The 19,473-nt window shown below is 37.6% G+C and overlaps 1 protein-coding gene across 1 annotated transcript; it reads right to left on the minus strand.

Moving 5' to 3' along the window:
* Positions 1-2,843: 2,843 nt before the first annotated feature.
* On the minus strand, positions 2,844-17,047 carry TRPC5OS (TRPC5 opposite strand). Its single transcript, XM_033850021.2, has 2 exons — positions 16,136-17,047; positions 2,844-11,016 (listed from the first exon to the last, which is right to left on the minus strand). Exon 2 carries the CDS (start codon positions 10,711-10,713, stop codon positions 10,387-10,389), a length of 327 nt encoding a protein of 108 aa, XP_033705912.1. The 5' UTR covers positions 10,714-11,016; positions 16,136-17,047; the 3' UTR covers positions 2,844-10,386.
* Between the last annotated feature and the right edge of the window lie 2,426 nt (positions 17,048-19,473).

The following is a 19,473-nucleotide window of genomic DNA, read 5'->3' on the forward strand; positions in this document are numbered from 1 at the left end:
TAATTACAAACTAACATCAGGCTCTGAGGAAGAACTTCTGAGAACACATAAAAAGGATCCTACCCTATATACCGGGGCCATGGCAATAGTGATCACAAAGGGCTTGCTGTCTGGATGCTGGTAGTTGTTGACAGAACTAAGTCCTTGGTAGCCCCTCAGCAAGAAAGCTGAGACGTACATTTGAAAGATGGAGTCACACAGAGGGTGTGTGGTTCTGCAGAAGGCTGAGTCCACTGCATTGGCAGGCAGATTCTCAACCACTGCGCCACCAGGGAAGCCCTGTTCTATGCCATCTTATCAAACAATTTGGGGGAGCCTTCTAGCAGGCCTCATTTAGCTCTCTAAGGAGGAAGCATGGTAGAAAGAGCAGGGACTTTGGAGCCAGAGCAACTGAGGATGGAATAGCCTTCAGCTGTACAACCTGAAGAAAGTCCCTCAAATTTCAGGACATTAGTCTTCTCATAAAATGGAGATGACAATAGTTCCTCCATTTCATAGGACTATTATGAAAATAAATGTACTTTAATGTCCATTTCCATCTCTCTTCCAATGCTACCTGGAGTCAGATTCAAATGGGTTGAACCGAGAAGTGCTTGCTGTCTGAAGGGCAACGAGCAGCGCCATCCCTTCATGGGTCCAGGCTCTGAGGCAAATCACATGTGTGCTCACCTGGTCCCTTTCTCTCAGACAAGAAAAAAAAAAAAACTACCCCTCTGAAATGAGGCAGAAATGAGTACTGGGGCAACCTCGAAGGGGATAAAATATGACAAAAGAGCCACATGGAGATTTAACGGCTCCATGGGGGAGACAGGAAATGGATAGACCCACCCCTGAGTCTCCTTATCCTGTTTTTGCAACTACTTGCTTTAAGTAATTTCATTAAGCCTGAAGTTACTCAACCTCACTTTTCTCTTCTGAAAGATAGGGATAATAGGAGTACTTACCCCCCTAGAGAAATATAAAGTTTAAACAAAACAGGTAATATGCTCATGCATAGCACAAGATTCAGCATATATTAGGCATTCAATAAATATTACCTGCTACTATTATTCATTTTTATTGTTACACACAGGGGACCCAGGGTATATGATCTGATTCTGTGTACTAAAATTGTAGGTAATAGATACAGCAATGGCCATCCCCTCCCTTACCCCTTCCTCTCTCTTGCCACCCTACTGTTGATATGTAGTAGCAGTTGTGTTAAGTTGTCTGCTATAAGGTCTAATTGACTTTTCTTCAGTTTTATATACGTGTATATTTCCATTAATGATGTACATTATGATTTCAGTGTGGTTTTCACTTTACATAAATTGTTATAATACTGTAAGAAAAAAAATAACAAGTATGTTTAGAATACGAATTGCTTCCAGATGACAAAATGGTTAATGGGAATAGAAGTGTTAAAAACGGATATTGCAGAATACAACTAAAGTTTGCATTCCTTCCCTCACTAGATAGCAGATAAACTCCATAATTGTAGGGCCTCATCCCCCTGAAAACTGACAAAGTATTTATTTTCAAACAGTTTCATTACAATATTTCATCAATTTTGCATTGGTAGATCATCTACCAGTTACTTTATCATTTGATCCCTTCTGCTCCTATAATCATCATTTGCCAGTTTCAGTTTCTGCTCCATTTGGAAACCATTGTGATGACTTCCTCACTCTCCTGGGGATCTGCTTAGCATATGACCATGGAGTCATCCTTGGGTTCTACATTCACTGCCCTCCAGCCCTCATTAAGCTTCTCATCATTTTTTCCCTCATGTTTTAGCCCTTTTACTTTTCTAAAATTTTGTCCTCCATGTCCCTTATTTCATAATTTCTCTTATTACTGTTATTACAGAATATCTCCATGTTTCTATATGTTCATGTGATATATTTCTTATCTATCATTAGACCAACCTGAATGTGGCAAAGGTTTATATTTCCTTTTGCTCTCTCAATTAAACATCAGAGATTCCAAAGTTGGTCTCAGAGTCTATTCGCTGTGTACATTAAAGTGGAAAGGATCATTTGTTTTATTGTGGTAAACTATACATAACACAAAATTTACCATTTTAACCATTTTTAAAATATACAGTTCAGTGCCATTAAGTACATTCATGTTGTGCAATCATGACCACTAGGAGTCATTTTTTTGAAGACGGGCAAGTTTTGGGTGTCTACTTTTTCTTTCAATAGTGAGCCCATACAATTAGAGTTTCATATTTTGCAGACCACATTATTTTCAATCCGTAACACTGGCAAAGTAGCATCTTTTAGCTATTAAAATTATGGCTATTCAGCAGTAACACAAAGGTAATCCAAAAAGCACTGTATTTATGCAGAGATCAACAATTTTAGGTCTGGTGGTACTCACTCATCATTGTGAATCAAATCAATGAGAACTTTGGAATTTGACAGACTGAGCTGTTTCAGTCAGACCACATCAAACTTCAACTCCAGGTTTGCAGCAAATGCAGCAAGGATAATGAGTGACTGTCAACTTCAATGTCAATGATTTCATGAAAAATAATATACCCTCATAGAGCCACATAAACTCAAATATGGCCCAAAGTTTAGTCCCATGGCCAGAGACTTCAGAATTATTTTAGAATTTACATATTTAGTTCCACATTTCCTAAGACAAGTTATCTCTTTTTGTTGTTCTTGTTTTTTTTGTTGTTGGTGATTATTAATATACTTTATTATTTGTTTAACATCTTTATTGGAGTATAATTGCTTTACAATGATGTGTTAGTTTCTGCTTTATAACAAAGTGAATCAGCTATACATATACCTATATCACCAAATCTCCTCCCTCTTGTGTCTCCCTCCCACTCTCCCTATCCCACCCCTTTAGGTGGTCACAAAGCACCTAGCTGATCTCCCTGTGCTACGCGGCTGCTTCCCACTAGCTATCTGTTTTACATTCGGTAGTATATATAAGTCCATGCCACTCTAACTTCGTCCCAGCTTACCCTTCCCCCTCCCCGTGTCCTCAAGTCCATTCTCTATGTCTGCATCTTTACTCCTGTCCTGCCCTTAGGTTCTTCAGAACCTTTTTTTTTTAATTCCATATATATGTGTTAGCATACGGTATTTATTTTTCTCTTTCTGACTTACTTCACTCTGTATGACAGTCTGTAGGAACAGTATGGAGGTTCCTTAAGAAACTAAAAATAGAACTACCGTATGACCCAGCAATCCCACTGCTGGGCATATACCCTGAGAAAACCATAATTCAAAAAGAGTCATGTACCACAATGTTCATTGCAGCTCTATTTACAATAGCCAGGATATGGAAGCAACCTAAGTGTCCATCGACAGATGAATGGATAAAGAAGATGTGGCAGATACATACAATGGAATATTACCCAGCCATAAAAAGAAAAGAAATTGGGTTATTTGTAGTGAGGTGGATGGACCTAGACAAGTTATCTTAACAATGACCACAGATAAATTTTAGTTTAGTTTCTCTTCTGAATTGTAACTTCATTTCTGCTAAAGAACTCTGTAATCCTTCCCAACCTGTGAATTATAGATTTTTTAAATCTGTGGTTCCATTGAGTCTCAAATGAGTATAGTCTCTAATTTTCTCTATTCAAATCCACATGTCAAGTTTAAGACTGAATACTCTCACCTTGAACAAATCAGCAATGTCCTTATTTTAGGGGTGTTTTTGTTATTTCAAGTTTAGTGTGTTTGGATAAGAAGCAGAGTCCTGTGAGTTACGGAGGTTCTAATAATTCAGGTATCTCTGAGCACTTCATTCTCAGAAGCTCTTGATCCAAGGAAGCAGACTGATAAGTTTTTTCAATAAATATCCATAATCTAGCCATTAAAAAAGTGAAACATACACACAGTGCTTAAGGCCACAAGCATAAAAAAGGTCACGAGCATTGATCATCAATTCTCATCATACAAACTCCTTTTGTAGAATGTGATGGACACAAATAAACAAATGAAAACTAACTTTATCCTTCTATTATATCTATAGCAAATGAACTCAGCTTTGCTACATTAGATAAAATTCCTCAGATTCCTTGAAGGCATATACTTTATGTGTGCTTACTCATCAAGAAAAATATATTCACATCTTAAGTGAGTCACACTCCAGGGTCTGGTGGAACACATTCAATTTGAGGGTTGCATGTTACGAGCCCCTAAAAAATTGGAGACACTTTCTTAAAGGTGTCTAGACTTTTCTAGATGACCTTCAGGCCCTTAAGAAGGCTAGACAAGAATTATCTCCCAGGACCAGAATTATTCAAAGGAGAAACAACCTGTAGATGGGAATGGGACAACTAAGCAAAAACAGAAATTTTGTCTTCTTTTTCATACTTGATTACATGCTTGATTCCAGTTGGACCATGGGGGTCTATCTTCAAGAATAGATAGGTTTCTTCTCAGTGTCTATACTCAGAGCAGGAAAAAGCAGATACACCACTTCTCCACTTTCTAGTGTCATGTCTGCTGACACCCTGTTCAGTCTTCTTTCAAAGCTTGCTGTGATTCCAGCAGGGCAGAAATTCCCAGTACAAATCGAAATTTTCTCAACAGGTGGAGATATTATAAGGGAGGAACATTAGAGATTCCTTCATCAGGTGAAAGTACCCAAAGATAAGCCTGCTCACATCAAAAGTTGCAAACAGACAATATGTCTCTACGTCTCTTAAACCTTGAGCTAAAAAGCTTTATTCAAAAAAACAAAATATTTTTCTCTATAAAATGAGCTGCAACACAACTGATTTTCCAAAACTGGAAGTTAGGAGTTGCCAATATTAAAAATTTAGAAGATAATGGTTTCAAGAAAAGCCAATGTTTCCCCAAGTTTAAGTAAGAATAAAACTATTTAAAAATGATCAGTATTGCCAGAATTTATCATCTAGAGGCATGTGTATTTATGTTTTCAACAACAGATTTTGTTAATGGCATCTTTGATTAAAGGAATCTGAAACACTGAAGTTGTGTTTCCTACCTGTGACTCCCTAGTCTACTTTACATGAATACTTGTGTTAAATTAAAAAATACCTCTTGAGATGCTTTCAGCATTTTACTAGGGTCTTTAAGACGAAATTGTGACAAGGGGTAAAGAGTTCAGTGGTTTTCCTTACCTTGCTAAAATGCAGTTTCATTCTTCAGAGGTATAAATGGAGATCACCTTCAAAGACTCTTTATTACCCTGAAGAGATGTGACACTTGAGACCCATGGATAATTGTATCTGTCAATACAAATAGCTCCCAAATAACTTCAGGAACTAAAGGTTATTTTTTCTTTTTTTTTAGGGTTTTTTGGTTGGTTGGTTGGCTGGTTTGTGAGCTAACGATTACACAGTCAGAAGAAAAACAAGTTTTAAATGAGGGGTAGGGTCCTTGAAAAAAATAAGACGTATACCCTAGGTGAAATGGCTAAATACCACTAGTCTATTAAGATATGGCTGTCAATACAAGAACACAATAGTCAGCTTTGCTGTAAAAAATAAATCTAGTTGGATAATAGTGGGTTAATAATGTGCAGAGTTACATAACTTCCTCAGGAACAAAATCTTAGCCTTAAATGGAATATAATTCACTATTTCTTGAAAGGTGGCTTTTTCATTGTTGTTTTTTCCTCATTACTATTCCTAGAAGAACTGAGTAGGCTCCCAAGAAGAAGTTAACTTGGTGGGGGAAAAAAAGCTCAAAAGAATGAAACAAAAACTGATTCCAACTATAAGTTCGACATCGAGTAAAATAAGGAAGCTCTAATCTCTTAGAAAACAGGTATAAAACTATTGGATAATCCTTACATGTCACATAGATTTTCAGGTATTTTCATATAGACATTTTTCAGCTATTCCTAAAAAGTTCTGATTTCATGTATTCTTTCCCATTGTCAGATATATCAACCAAAGTCTTTGAAAACTATATCATTTTGTGTGTTCCTTATTACCATTGAAGGTAGGCAAAAAAGTTATAACTATCATTTGACAAACAGGAAAGAACTATATTTCAGAGATGTGTTAAGACTATCTATCTGACAAAGCCAGAAGAACTTCAGATTCCTGGTATAATACTTTCTCTGAGTATATTCCACCTTCTGTTGAGAGGAGTTCTTTTATGCTGGTTTGGTAGCCTCCAAATTCACCAACAGGTAATTTAAGATGACCCCAAGTTCTTTGATTTGTGAATGAAAGTTTATTAGTTAAAATTTGTTAAAACACGTAACAATAAAATGGTATGGACCAATAGCTAATAAGGACTATATTCAGTTATAATCTAATAACTAGCAGTAATCATCATAAGAATACAACTAAAAAATAATAAAAAATAAAAAAAGAATGCAACTTATGTAGTTACAACTTCCCACACATTTAGCCAAAGCACACAGGGATGAAGAATTAGATGCTTCCTAATTCACTGCAATCTACCAGCCTATCTCCCTTAGTTTTCACACCTAAATTTGTCTTAGAATGGTGAGCCTATCCCCCTCTCTATCCCTCCATGCCATACAAGAATTGACTTTGGTGTTGTTCTCAGGAAGATCCAGAAAAGTTTGGATAAAGGACTGGAGGGGAGACACAGGATTCCAATCAGAGGTATCCAATCAGTGGACTGCCAAGTTAGTTAATCCATCTTCCTCTAACTGGGCTTTTAAGTGCATGACCTGTGTCAATTGCCAACCAATTATTTCTATCAATATTAACAACTTAGGGTTGTCTAATTTGCGTATGACAAAAACAAGGCTTGGTTCATAAATGCAATTAGGAACTAACTCTACACCACGGTTTTCCACCATAAACTGCATAACTGTTGACGACTTGTTACTTTTCTTCTCTCTCCTAAAAATACCTTCCCTACTAGCTCTTATTCCTAAGTATGTTCTTACTTCCTGCACTTATTTCTTATCACTATTAACTTTACTTTTAATTCTGTTCTGTAAGAGCAAACATACTTAATACAACAATCCATTGCTTGGAGCAAGGTAACAATCTTAACAATTCAAAAACATATAATCACACAATCAAAGCAAACATTGCAATATATTTTATCTAATCCCAAGGTGCCATTATAGTATAATCTTTCCAGGTGAACCCATCTAGCCAAGAGGCTAGATAGTTCCACATATTACACTGTTGTAGCACCTTCCCGTTTGACACCTAAGGACCATGTTGACTATTACGTGTTTTATAGGCTGGTTCAAGCTTTATCTTGTTTCAATGTCTGGAGTAGTCTCACAGATTTCTTTTGACGTATTTTGATGACTTGCTTGAGTAAGTATGGTTGATTGTGTTCTCTCATTACTACTAACAATTTTAACAGGCTCACTAATCTGTTGTGGAATTGTTATGAAGTCCATATTCTAGAGTTCTACTTGGAAGAATAGCTACCCTTCAGTATCCATCTTATTTGAGGTGTACCAGATCTTTCCATTTACAGTTAAATTGCTCATCAAATAGAATTCATAGCAGATTGATGTTCTCTCCTTGGATATGTTTCCTGATCTTGCACAAGTATTTATGCCTTGAGTTTCATTTTGACACAAAGTTATAGCTCTATTTCCTGAAGTCCAAATTTCTAGTGGAGAGTGTATATCTTCCCTGACTGTTTCTAAACCTTTAATTAAAGCATAGATTCTATCTTTTAACTTTTATCCAGGTACTCTGTTATTCTTCTTCTTGGTTGCTACATATATAGATTTCCTTATTTAACTCTAATCACTATTTTTCCTTATAAAACTGCTCCTATTGGAATGGTGGGATAAATGGTTACTTCTTGTTTTCCCACTGCTCTATTTAGGTTAATCGGCATAGTTCCTTTGCACTGCATCTATTATTTACCACTTTGGACATAGTGTATAGAGTGGCCTACCCTGGGCAAGTAAGGCTCAGTTTGTCCAGTTATTGCAGCAGTAAAGTCCCTCAATCTGCTGTCTGGTATGGCTTGTAATTATCCACAGTAGTTGCTTGTAATATAACTTTTATTTCTACTCTTTGTGTCTTTGTTCACCCCTCTAAGTCTCCTGGATTCTCACCTACTCTATCAATCTTCCCACGTAGCAGTGTACTGTGAAACTTTCTCATACTAATATTTTTCAGTAGCTCCATAAGTTCTTCTGATTTTCAAAATGGTCTCTAAAAATACAACAAACTAGTGAATATAAAAAAACAGAAGCAGACTCACAGATATAGAGTGGTTACCAGTGGGGAGATGGGAGAGGGAAGGGGCAAGATAGGGGTAGAAGAGTAAGAGGTATAAACCATTAGGTGTAAAATAAGCTACAAGGATATATTGTACAGCACAGGGAATATAGCCAATATTTTATAATATCTATAAATGGAGTATAACCTTTAAAAATTGGGAATCACTATATTGTATACCTGTAACATATAATATTGTACAGCAACTATATTTCAATTAAAAAAAATTTAAGAGTCTGTGTAAAAAAAAAGTAAAAAAAGGAGTCTGTAGCTTTTCTTGATACAGCAATCTTTTTTTAACTTTTATTGAAGTATAGTTGCTTTACAATGTTGTGTTAGTTTCTGGTGTACAGCAAACTGATTCAGTAATACATATATATTCTTTTTCATTACAGGTCATTACAAGATACTGAATATACTTCTCTGTTCCCTGTGCTATCCAGTAGGACCTTGTTGTTTATCCATCCTATATGTAATAGTTTACATATACTAATCCCAAACTCCTAGTCCTTCCCTCCCTCATCCCCCTCCCACCACATCTTCTTTATTCATTCATCTGTCGATGGACATTTAGGTTGCTTCCATGCCTTGGCTATTAGCTATCTCTTTCTTAAATTTGTTAAATAAACTTATCCTGAAATTCAGTGGCAAAACTGACTTATGTTTCTCCTGCTACTGCTCATCCAAATAAGACCTGGTTATACAGTCTATAATTTTCCCCATTTACCTTTAAAGGTAGCTAATAATCTGTGTATGCAGAGCTCACTTAGTATTAGATGCAGCATCTGTCATGTTGGTTAGCTCTGAATCCACCTGTATTAAAAGTCTTTTTAATCCCTTTGACTATAATATACTTTAGGACTCTATGTAAATTGGTATAATCTGGTTTCCCACGAATGTGGATTGACTTCTACATGTCATTTCTTCACAATTTTCATATATCACTTTGTCTAATGGTATACTTCTATGTCTTTACCTAGTTGTTGCCCATATTGTAAGATGCAAAGGCCATTCTCTAGGAAGAAGGACCGTAATGTCCACAGGCTTGTATGAAAGGTAGCTATTCTTCCAAATGGAAGTAAGGGTACCCTATGGCATGCAATTAGTATGATCAGTGAATTTCCTGAATGTGTATTTAGTCCCTCTCTGTTTTGATATGGGGGTCTTCCAACTATTGCATTTCCCCCCTCTGGTAGCTGTAGAATTACTGTGGGTATAACCAGTCCACATTTTGTTTAAAATCATTATTGCTCCCATTTCTCAGTAGTAAAGATTTCTGTCAAGGTTGAAGCAGTTTCCCTTATAATAAGCCTATCAGCTATTCTTTATAAATGTAGTTATACCCAAGAAGGTGTACTTTATCTGCTTCTACTTGTGGACCATCATCTCTAAGCCTATGCCATAAGTGTTTGACTTCTCCATAGGCAAATAGTCCTTGTTAGGGCTTTGTCTAGCCCTTCTAGTACTAGTACTTCTCTCCGGTTGTTATTTGGTGTAACTTGCCATTTCCATTTGAGCAACAATGTTGCAGAGTAGTTGTGATATGGGTCAGCATTTGAGGGAACAGTCCTGTATTGGAACTTCCTGGCCTCAGCTTTTTCAAAGGTTTCTCCCAGGCAAAAGTTATCTGTAAAGCTTTCTGCAGTTTTATTATCTGGTAGATGGCTGATTTTTAGAATTATTTCCCCCAGTCTACTACAGCATCCTTTGGCTGACACATTCTGTCCGAAAGGCCTAGTAAGTAGTTCTATCTTTTCAAGTAAAAGTGCCCCAATATTGTCCTATTAATGTGACTGTATTCACTATACTGCCATCCTGGAGGATATTCCCCTTTTAGTTTCCACTCATTGTAGAATGGTGAAATTGAGTCCCAAGATGTGATAGAGTTCATCAGGTCTTCACTCTATTGTTAGGTAAGGAGTTTCTTTTCTTTGCTAGTGTTTGCTCCTATTATCAGGAATCCTAACAGGAGAACAAGTACAGGTAAAGAAAGAACCCTACTGCTAAAGTCAGAGCTTTTCGTATAAATAAATACAAAGAAGAAAAGAGACCAGCCTCTGCCAGAAGCCAATCAAATAGTGCTTGTTCTATAATAGATTAGTAATGAACCTGGGCAAAACTTGGAGAAAAACTGTTATTGCTAACATCCCGAAAAATTAGAATATATTTGACACAGAGAAATGATCAGTTTTCACATGCTGGTGGAGGCAAATGAGGTTTTATCTACTTAAGTCATTGTTAATACTAGAGAGTGCTTCTTCATATAATTCTGTGTCTAACATAGGTTGATCTGTATCAAAGGTTAAGTCTTCGTCTTCTCTTTGTGTAAGTATCGATTCTAAGTCTGGGAGATCAGCAAGGTCTGGTAGTGAAGCTTCCTCGGAAAGAGGTGCATCTGTTTCTATCTGTTCTGCTCTGTCATCTTGCTCTTCACAAGGAACTGGTTCTTGTGAAATCAACCGTAGAAGCTCTTCAGCTATTCTAACTAACTGGGCTACACAGTCAACAAGTCCACCAACTAGTACAGGGGTCGACACAGACTCCATTCCTCTGTGCTTTCCTCAGTAGATAAAATATTACTAAAAGTTGTAGTAAATGGGCTCTTGGTGACAATGGATCCTATGGAGCTGGCAATGGTTCTGTGGTTGGTTTGGTTGAGAAATGAGGCTGTTGATATGATGATGATGATCAAGTACAGAATGAGGCCAGTGGTCCTACAGTACCTTTTGATAAATTTGGTGAACCTTCCACAAAATTTACATGTGGTTCTCGTTTGTGTTGGTAGTGAACTGCTATTATAACGACCATCAGACAGATTGCCACAGCCAAGAGAAAACAGAAAAGCAGATCTAATAATAGAAAAGAGAAATATAAAGTTAGTATCCTTGAGCCTTTCTCCATCATACAGTTTCTGGCTATAGGATAACGTTGAAAATGTACCCCTAGCTATTGCTCCTCGTTTTTTTCTTTTTTTTTTTCTTTCTTTTTTTTTTTTTTTTTCAGTACGCGGGCCTCTCACTGTTGTGGCCTCTCCCGTTGCGGAGCACAGGCTCCGGACGCGCAGGCTCAGCGGCCATGGCTCACAGGCCCAGCTGCTCCGCAGCATGTGGGATCCTCCGGGACCGGGGCACGAACCCGCATCCCCTGCATCGGCAGGTGGACTCTCAACCACTGCGCCACCGGGGAAGTCCTACTCCTCGTTTTTTGATGGCCTTATGAGGCTCTACTACTCATAGTCCCCTTTACACTTCTCATGGTCTTTACCTCTTATGGGATTTGAGAACAAAGTGAGCATAGGTAGTTTGTCTATCTTTCTTGAACATCTCTATTGAGGAGGATACATACACTCAGAGTCTTTCAATTAATCCTGTTTTATTAGTACCTTCACCTCATTTCCATTTATATCTGGTGCTGCTAAGTTCTTTCTGTGTTTTTAATAATTCATTCATTAAAGTTTCCGATTGCCCCTACAGTCTGGGGAATTTATGGTAAATAAATGAAAGTCCCACATTCTCTGTCTTTTCCCAAATTTTATATAACTTCTGTTATAAAATTAGTTCTTTGGTCATTTCCTATCACTGCCAATATTCCATATCTAGCAGCCATTTCTCCTAAATTTGTCTAAAACCATGGTCATACTATTCTCATCTGTATGTCTGAGTGCTCTACAAGCCCTATTCCTAAGTTTATACCTCTTTAAGGTAATATTCCTTGTTTAAAAATCTAGAGAATGGCCCAATATAATCTGCCTATCACATTTGTCTGGTTTACCATCCCCCATTCCCCTTAAAAATGAGTTTGTTGAGGCTTCAAGATTTTAGTAATTCAGCATAGCTCATATTGCTTACTCATTTCTTTGATTCATAGTTTTTTTTGTCCACTCTTTCTCCTCTGCTTACCTAGAATATTCATGTCCACATGCCCTGAGCTTTCACATGCCCAATCTGCAACCTTAAATTGAACTGAAAAGGGACCTGAGTTGAGACTTGGAGTTCCCAAGACTGCAGAGTCTGTATTAGTTTTGGCGGGGGTCAGGATTGTCTCCTCTCTTATTCTAAATAGATTATTCTGTCTTTGCATTCTGATGAGCTGGTACATGTCCTACATGAATTGCTAAATTTCTTTCATTGATTTCTTTTCATATCTCCCTTCACCAGATTGTTTTTTCCTGCAGTAAATTTCTGTAATTTTCTGTAATTCTGTAATCCTGTAATTTTCTGTTTATTAGAATATATATCTCAAGTCCACAGCTGATTAGTGTAGCTATGTTCTTTTGGCCAGTTGTTTTCTTGGGCATATATACACATTAAATTTCTAGCTAGCAGTCCTGCAAATTGAGCTGGTTTCCTCTCTCCAGCCTCAGTCAAGTTTTTCCCAGTGGAGAGTACTAGGAAGCAACCATCCACCTCCCTCTTTTAGGATACTGCCAAATCTATCTTTGCCCTGTTTCCAGCAGTTCTGACCAGAGTGGGGCCCAGCAAGCCACAAGCTTTACCACAGCGACTTGTACTCCTTAGGCCTTTACTGGAGTAGAGCAAATCATCCGCCAGATGGTCTGTGATTTTCACATGGAGCTTGCTAGTTTCCACAGGGTATGGTTTGACCCACTCAGTTATATACTATCTTCACCTAGCATAAGTCCTATCAGAACCTCACTTTTTTTTTTTCGCCCCCAATCCTGACAGTAGACATGGGGTTTGCCCTGATGATAAGGGTCCTAACCATAATAACCAGAAGGCATGATTTTGGCTGGAGGCAACTTCCATCTGAAATATGGGAGAATCGGTACTAGATGCGTGGCAGTTCATTAACTCACAGGATCTCTGTTTTTGATTAGAGAAAAAGCAATCTAGTGGAAGGAAATAATGGTAAAAAATCATGAGAGGAATTTGGCATTAATGTAGAGCGTGAATCAGCTCATCAGAAGAAAGACACAGAAGTAAGGTGTGTGTTGAATAGTAGTAGAGAGCACCATCAAACTTTTCAAAGGAAGCAATAAACTACTACAGTGCCCGTAGCCCAAGGGCACAAGAGGGTAATAGGAACATACTCACACAAAACCTATTTAACTTCCGGCTTCCCTTTCACCCAGTTTCTTTTCTCAGCTTCTCTACCTCCCTCTAGGACTCTGTTATTAATCTTCTTTGTCAATACACCTCCATTTATTCACCTATGTGTTTCATTCTATTTCATTCTCTCTGTATCTTCATCTTACACTACCCCTTCCCATCATCTTTTCTTCCATCTCTCCCTAAGCTGGCCAAAATTTAGAAACAAATTATAGTCCATTAATCAAATAGATGTATTTACAGAGTTTTACAAGACACAATCTAAATATAAAAAGCGGAGAGGTAGAACACTTCATATGTTGCTATCTTATAAAGACAAATGTAGTTATCTATTATTTATGCAACCCTTGGTTTATTTTTTCTATCTCTTGGTCACCTTTGATGGGAAAAAAACATTCCTGACCTAGCCTTAACCCTGTTGACCACTGTGTTGGCTAATCCACAATTCCTATCTTCAAAGCATCTTGGAACCTAGGAGCTGGGGATGGGGCGAGGGCAGGGAGGGTGTTGAGAAATTAGCGAGTACTGCAGTGCTAGGAAATAGTAAGAGTATAGCATCAGCTTATTCCAGTTACGATAATTTCCAAAGCAACCAAACCCTGAACCTAAGTTGTTTGCTTAAAGGTGTATTTTGGATAGTTTGCACCTAGCCCCAACTCACCTTAAGGACCCTTTTATTAGCTGTTCCTTCTGCCTAGAATCCCTTTCCCCCAGAAAAAAAAAAATGGCTTCTTGTCATTCTGGTCTCAGCTTAAATATCATCTCCTCAGATTTCAGACCCTCCAACCTGAAAAAGCCTCTTAATCATCCCTTTCTCGTTTTGCATACAGCGCATTTTTACATTATAGCACCTATGATCACCTCATATTTTCTTGTTTATTCATTTGTTTTTCTGTCACCCCACCCCACATATATATAGACTAAAATGAAGTTCCATGAGATTAGGAAGCGTGTCTGTTTTGTTTTCTGCAGTATATCCAAGGCATAGAAGAAAGGCTGCTGCATAGTAGGTAACTGGTAAGTATTGTTAAAGAAAGAAAGGAAGGGAAGAAGGGAGGGAGGAACAACTTTTAACTCTTTCATTCAGTAAATATTATTGTGTCAAATATTCATGCATAGGGCTTTTCCAAATATTCATGCATAGGGCAGTGGTTGAGAGTCCGCCTGCCGATGCAGGGGACATGGGTTCGTGTCCCGGTCCGGGAAGATCCCACATGCCTCGGAGTAGCTAGGCCCGTGAGCCATGGCCGCTGAGCCTGCGCGTCCAGAGCCTGTGCTCCGCAACGGGAGAGGCCACAACAGTGAGAGGCCCGCGTACCACACACACACAAAAACAAAACAAAAACAAAAACAAAATATTCATGGATAGCAGGGGGTACAAAGATAAAACAATTCATCAAAACACATGGTTAATAAAATGAGCAGGCAATGCACAGACAGAGAAAATACTCACAAAAAATATATCTGACAAAGAACTTGTAACCAGAATATATAAAGAGCTCCTACAACTCAATAATAAAAAGACAAACAAACCAATTAAAAATGGGCAAAAGAGTTGAACAAACATTTCACAAAGGAAGAAAAATAAATAGCTAATAAACACATGAAAACATATTCAATATCATTAGTCATCAGGGAAATGCAAATTAACATCACAATGAGATACCACAATACACTCACTGGACTGGTTAAAATTAAAGACTGACAACATCAAAGGTTGACAAAGAGGTAGAGGAACCAGAATTCTCACACATGCTTATGGGAGTATAAAATGATACAACCTCTTTGAAAACGTCTGGCAGTTTCTTATAAAACCAGGCAAGCACCTATCCAGTCCCGGCAATTCTACTCTGAGGCATTTACCCAAGAGAAATGAAAGCTCACAGAAAGATTTTTATAAGAATGGTTATAGCAGCTTCATGCATAATAGCCAAAAAAAGTGGAAAGAGCCCAGATGTCAATCAAAAGGAGAATGGATAAACAAACTGTGATATATTCATACAATATGATACTAATCAGCAATAAAAAGAAAGCCACTACTGATAGGGATAACAACATGGATGGATATCAAAAACATTGTACTTAATGAAAGAAGCCAGACACAAAAGAATATATATTGTACTATTCTATTCCTATGCAATTCTAGAAAATGCAAAATGATCTACGGTGGAAAAATCCAAATAGCAATTGCATCTAGGGGAGTGGAAACTAACTGGAAGAGGCTAAGAGAACTTTCTGAGGTGATTCAGGTTTATACAAGATTACGCATTTTTCAAAACTCACTGAATGGTACTCTTAATATTTGTGCATCCCGCTGTATGTAAATTTTACTCACCCCCAAAAGGTGACCAAGCATGATCCCCAGCCTCAAAAACTATATATCAGATGAGATGACATGGCCTAAGTATTCTAATAAATGTTCACATTTATTGAAGATCTATTACACTTCGGGTACTTTCTTTTTTAATATTAGAACATTTAATCTACTTGATAACCCTGTGACATTACAGATGAAAAAACTGAGGAACAGAGAAATTAAATAAATTGCCCACCGCCACATGGTAAGTGAAGACACAGAATTGGAAGTCAGCCCAGGTATGATTCCTAAAGTCCTGTGCCAGAGGGCACAAATTCAGGTGCCTATAGGAGGAAAATTTGCCTTATTCAGGCCAGAGCTGACATCGCATTCTAAGCAGGAATAGAACTCAAAATGTTAATCTCATTTCCCATCCCTGGAAACTGGCTGAATTCCAAGTTGACTGTGAGTCCCAAAGCAGAGGGATGGAGAGAGCCAGCTCAGTCCCCTCAGCAATCTCCATCATCTGTGACAGGAATGTTGTGTCCATTTTACCTGCCCTTCCCCTGACCTACTGAATTGGCCCCCTCATAAACTACTCACCTGTGATAGAGCCAAGATGGATGAGAGGGTCAAGGTTATGCCTATCAAATGTTTACTGGACTTTCGCTTTCAAATGGGATGTGAATGCTCCTGTCACAACTAAAAAACAACAACAAAATGATCAACTACACAATTAATAGGTTTTAAAGATATCTGCGATCTGTGGAAACAAGGACAAGATGAACTAAAATTTCAGAGAGTGAAGTCTTTTGTAAGAATGCTGATAATCACAGACTTCTTTTCTTCACTGAGACATTTGCTAATTCTGGGCACAAATTGAAGATGAGGTTTGGCACCAAGGCAGAGGGAGTCTACAGAGGAAAATGAGAAATCTGCATAAAGGTTGAGGCTAGCATAATGGATTGGAAATTTGAGAAGCCTGAAATGCAGGGCTAATTTTCCTCACCTGAAGTTAGCTGAGTTCTAGCCTAGCACATGCGTGGAAAAGTCTGAGTGGAGTCTCCCAAGCCTCGCGGTACTTTGGAGACAAATTCTCACTAGAGGGAGGGAGACTGCCACAAATACACTACTGGTCTCTCCCTCAAACAATTTTGAAGTTGAGAAGACATGGGGAGGCTAATGAATTAATAAGCTCAAAACCATCCCCAAAGGGCATTTTAGGCAAAGTGATTCTAAAATGTATAAGGATATATAAAGGGCTTAGTATAGCCAAAACATCTTAAGGAAGAACAAAATTGGAGGACATATACTACCAGATATCAAGGCTAGCTATGCAGCTACAGTTATACAACAGCATGGTACTGACACAAGAACAAACAAATAAATCAGTGGAACCATGATGCTTACCTCACACTGGATATAATAATAATAATAATAATAATAATAATAATGATAATAATTTGAAATGGACCATAGACCTAAACATGAAAGGTAAAACAGTAAATCTTCTAAATCAAACCATTGGCAAATATCTTCGGGACCTTCAGTAGTTAAAGATTTCTTATTCAACACAAAAGCATTAACTATGAAAAAAGATTGATAAATTGGATTTCATTAAAATTAAGAGTTTCAATTTATCAAAAGACACCTTAAGAGGGTGAAAAGGCCAACTACAGATTGGGAGAAAATATTCACAGTACATATATTTAACAAAGGACTTGTATCTAATATATACATATATTTTAAACTCTTTCAAATCAATAAGAAAAAAAACAGTCCAATTTTTAAAAATAGAACAAAGAATCGAATAGCACTTCACAGATGAGAACTTTCAAGTGGCCTACAAACATATGAATAGAGTTTCATCATTATTGCTCATGAGGAAAATGCAAATTACACACAAAACCCCACCAGAATAGCTAAAATTGAAAAAACAGAAAAAAAACTGACAATACCAAGCACTGAGAAGAACATGGAGCAACTGGAACTCTCATACATTATTGGTGAAAGTGTTAACTGGTACAACTTCCTTGGAACTGTTAGGCAGTATCTACTAAAACTAAACATACCTCTATTGAATGGCCTTGTCATTCTACTCCTAAGTATATAAAATAAAAGATTACAAATGTCCACAAAAATACACGTACGAGAATGTTGAAAGAAACCAGATGCCTAAAAGTACATACCATATAATTCCATTTATGTGAAATTTAAGATCAGGCAAATGTATCTGTAGAACAAAGGTGAATGTAGTAGTTACCTCTTGTGGGGGGCGGGTGGTTATTGACTGGGAAGAAATGTGAGGAAGCCTTCTGGGGTGCTGGAAATATTCTGTCAATATAATTACGTATGTTTTTTTTTAAAGCATTCAGCTGTACCCTCAAAATTGATGTATTTCACCTTATGTATGCTATAGCTCAAAAAATTGTTCTTTTTTTAATTTGGGGTTTCCTTCCTATAAAACCAGTAAGGACAGCAAGACAGTGATGAGAGTCTTGTCAGGGTTCAGCAAGCTGGTCATCACAGAATGGAAATGGAATGAAGTCTGAAGGTACAGAGAAGGGTCCTTGGCCTACTTCATGGCAGAGCTAAGTAAAGCAAGAGACCCTTGTAGCTGGATGCAGTTGTAAATTGACAGAAGATGAGATAAGCCACATCTTATAAGTAGCTCAGAAAGACGGCTGGGGCAGAGGCCATGCTGTCTATCTGATAACTAGAATCTTTAACCCCGTAGACTTTTATTAATCTCACTCTTATAACATTTTTGTCAGCACAACTAATCAAAAGCCACCAGTTTTCTTTTAGCAGACAGTCCTACCCTGCTATTTTGTGATGCTCGTAGCTGGCAAACTGGCAATAAGTGTCTAACAGTAGGGTGGAAAAGGAGCAAAGGAATCCAAATCCTCTGGGTCTATGTTTATAGTTGATAAGTTTCTCCACATCAGGCAAGGTAAATTAGTTCATATCCAACGGGAAGAGAGGCAGTTATATGGGAGAGATTAAAATGTGCCTTTGGTGAGTATAGGTGCCAGCTTCCTATTTACAAACAGTAAATTTTTTAACAATGCCCCATTTCTAATGCTGCAGTACCATTTGGATACATGCATTCAACACAGGTTTTTTTTTAAAACACCCCCAACAATACTGTAAGGTAATTATACTACAATAAAGATATTAAATAAATAAATAAAAACACCCCCCAGACGCTACTTCTCATTGCCCTCCCCACCCCTGAGGAAACATCAAGAGGGCCTTGTTCCCAAAGGGCAAATTTTATAATTTTGACATAGCAGGAGCTCTCTGAGGGGCTACAATGAACAAAGCAACAGGATCCACCCTTTAAACTCTTTTTTTTTTAAAGAAAAATAAAAGCTACCATCCTTTACGTTAAAAAAAAATTTTTAAAACTGTGTGCAATAAGGCATTTGCCTGTTATAGGATCTGACATTTAAAATCCCCATGAACCATATTTAATTTATCAAGAAAGAAAGGAAAGAATTGTGTGGCTGAAGAGCTAAACATGGCCCCTTCTTGAAAATATATGAAAAATTCAAAACAGAAACTGAAAAAATGGAGGGTAGGAAATGTCCTTATGGTCAATTTAGATCAGATTCTACTGAATTACTTTCTTCCTCCTCCAAAGTTGTTCACTGCTGCAGAGAGAATCACAGATTCTTGCTTACCCTTCAGAAAAACAACTTCGTCACTGGAGAAAAACAGCCACTTTTGAAAATATATCTCTTGGTTATTTTCCTAGACAGACAAATAGTTTCCTCAGTCTTCAAACATGAGGACAGCAACCCCATCTTGACTTGGTGGGACTCTGCACCGGCTTGTCCCTGAATCTCGGCTGTTATGAGAAACCCACAGGCTCCCAGAGAGCCTGAAAAGAGCTGTAATGCTTCTAGAAAGATTCTTGGCTTTTAAATATTACCAGT

This window comes from Tursiops truncatus, chromosome X, assembly GCF_011762595.2.
Source record: "Tursiops truncatus isolate mTurTru1 chromosome X, mTurTru1.mat.Y, whole genome shotgun sequence".
In the NCBI taxonomy this organism is placed as follows: domain Eukaryota; kingdom Metazoa; phylum Chordata; class Mammalia; order Artiodactyla; family Delphinidae; genus Tursiops; species Tursiops truncatus.

What these genes read in the sequence shown, in the direction of transcription:
- TRPC5OS (XM_033850021.2), bottom strand. Translation starts at nt 10,713, where the DNA reads ATGGAGTCTGTGTCGACCCCTGTACTAGTTGGTGGACTTGTTGACTGT.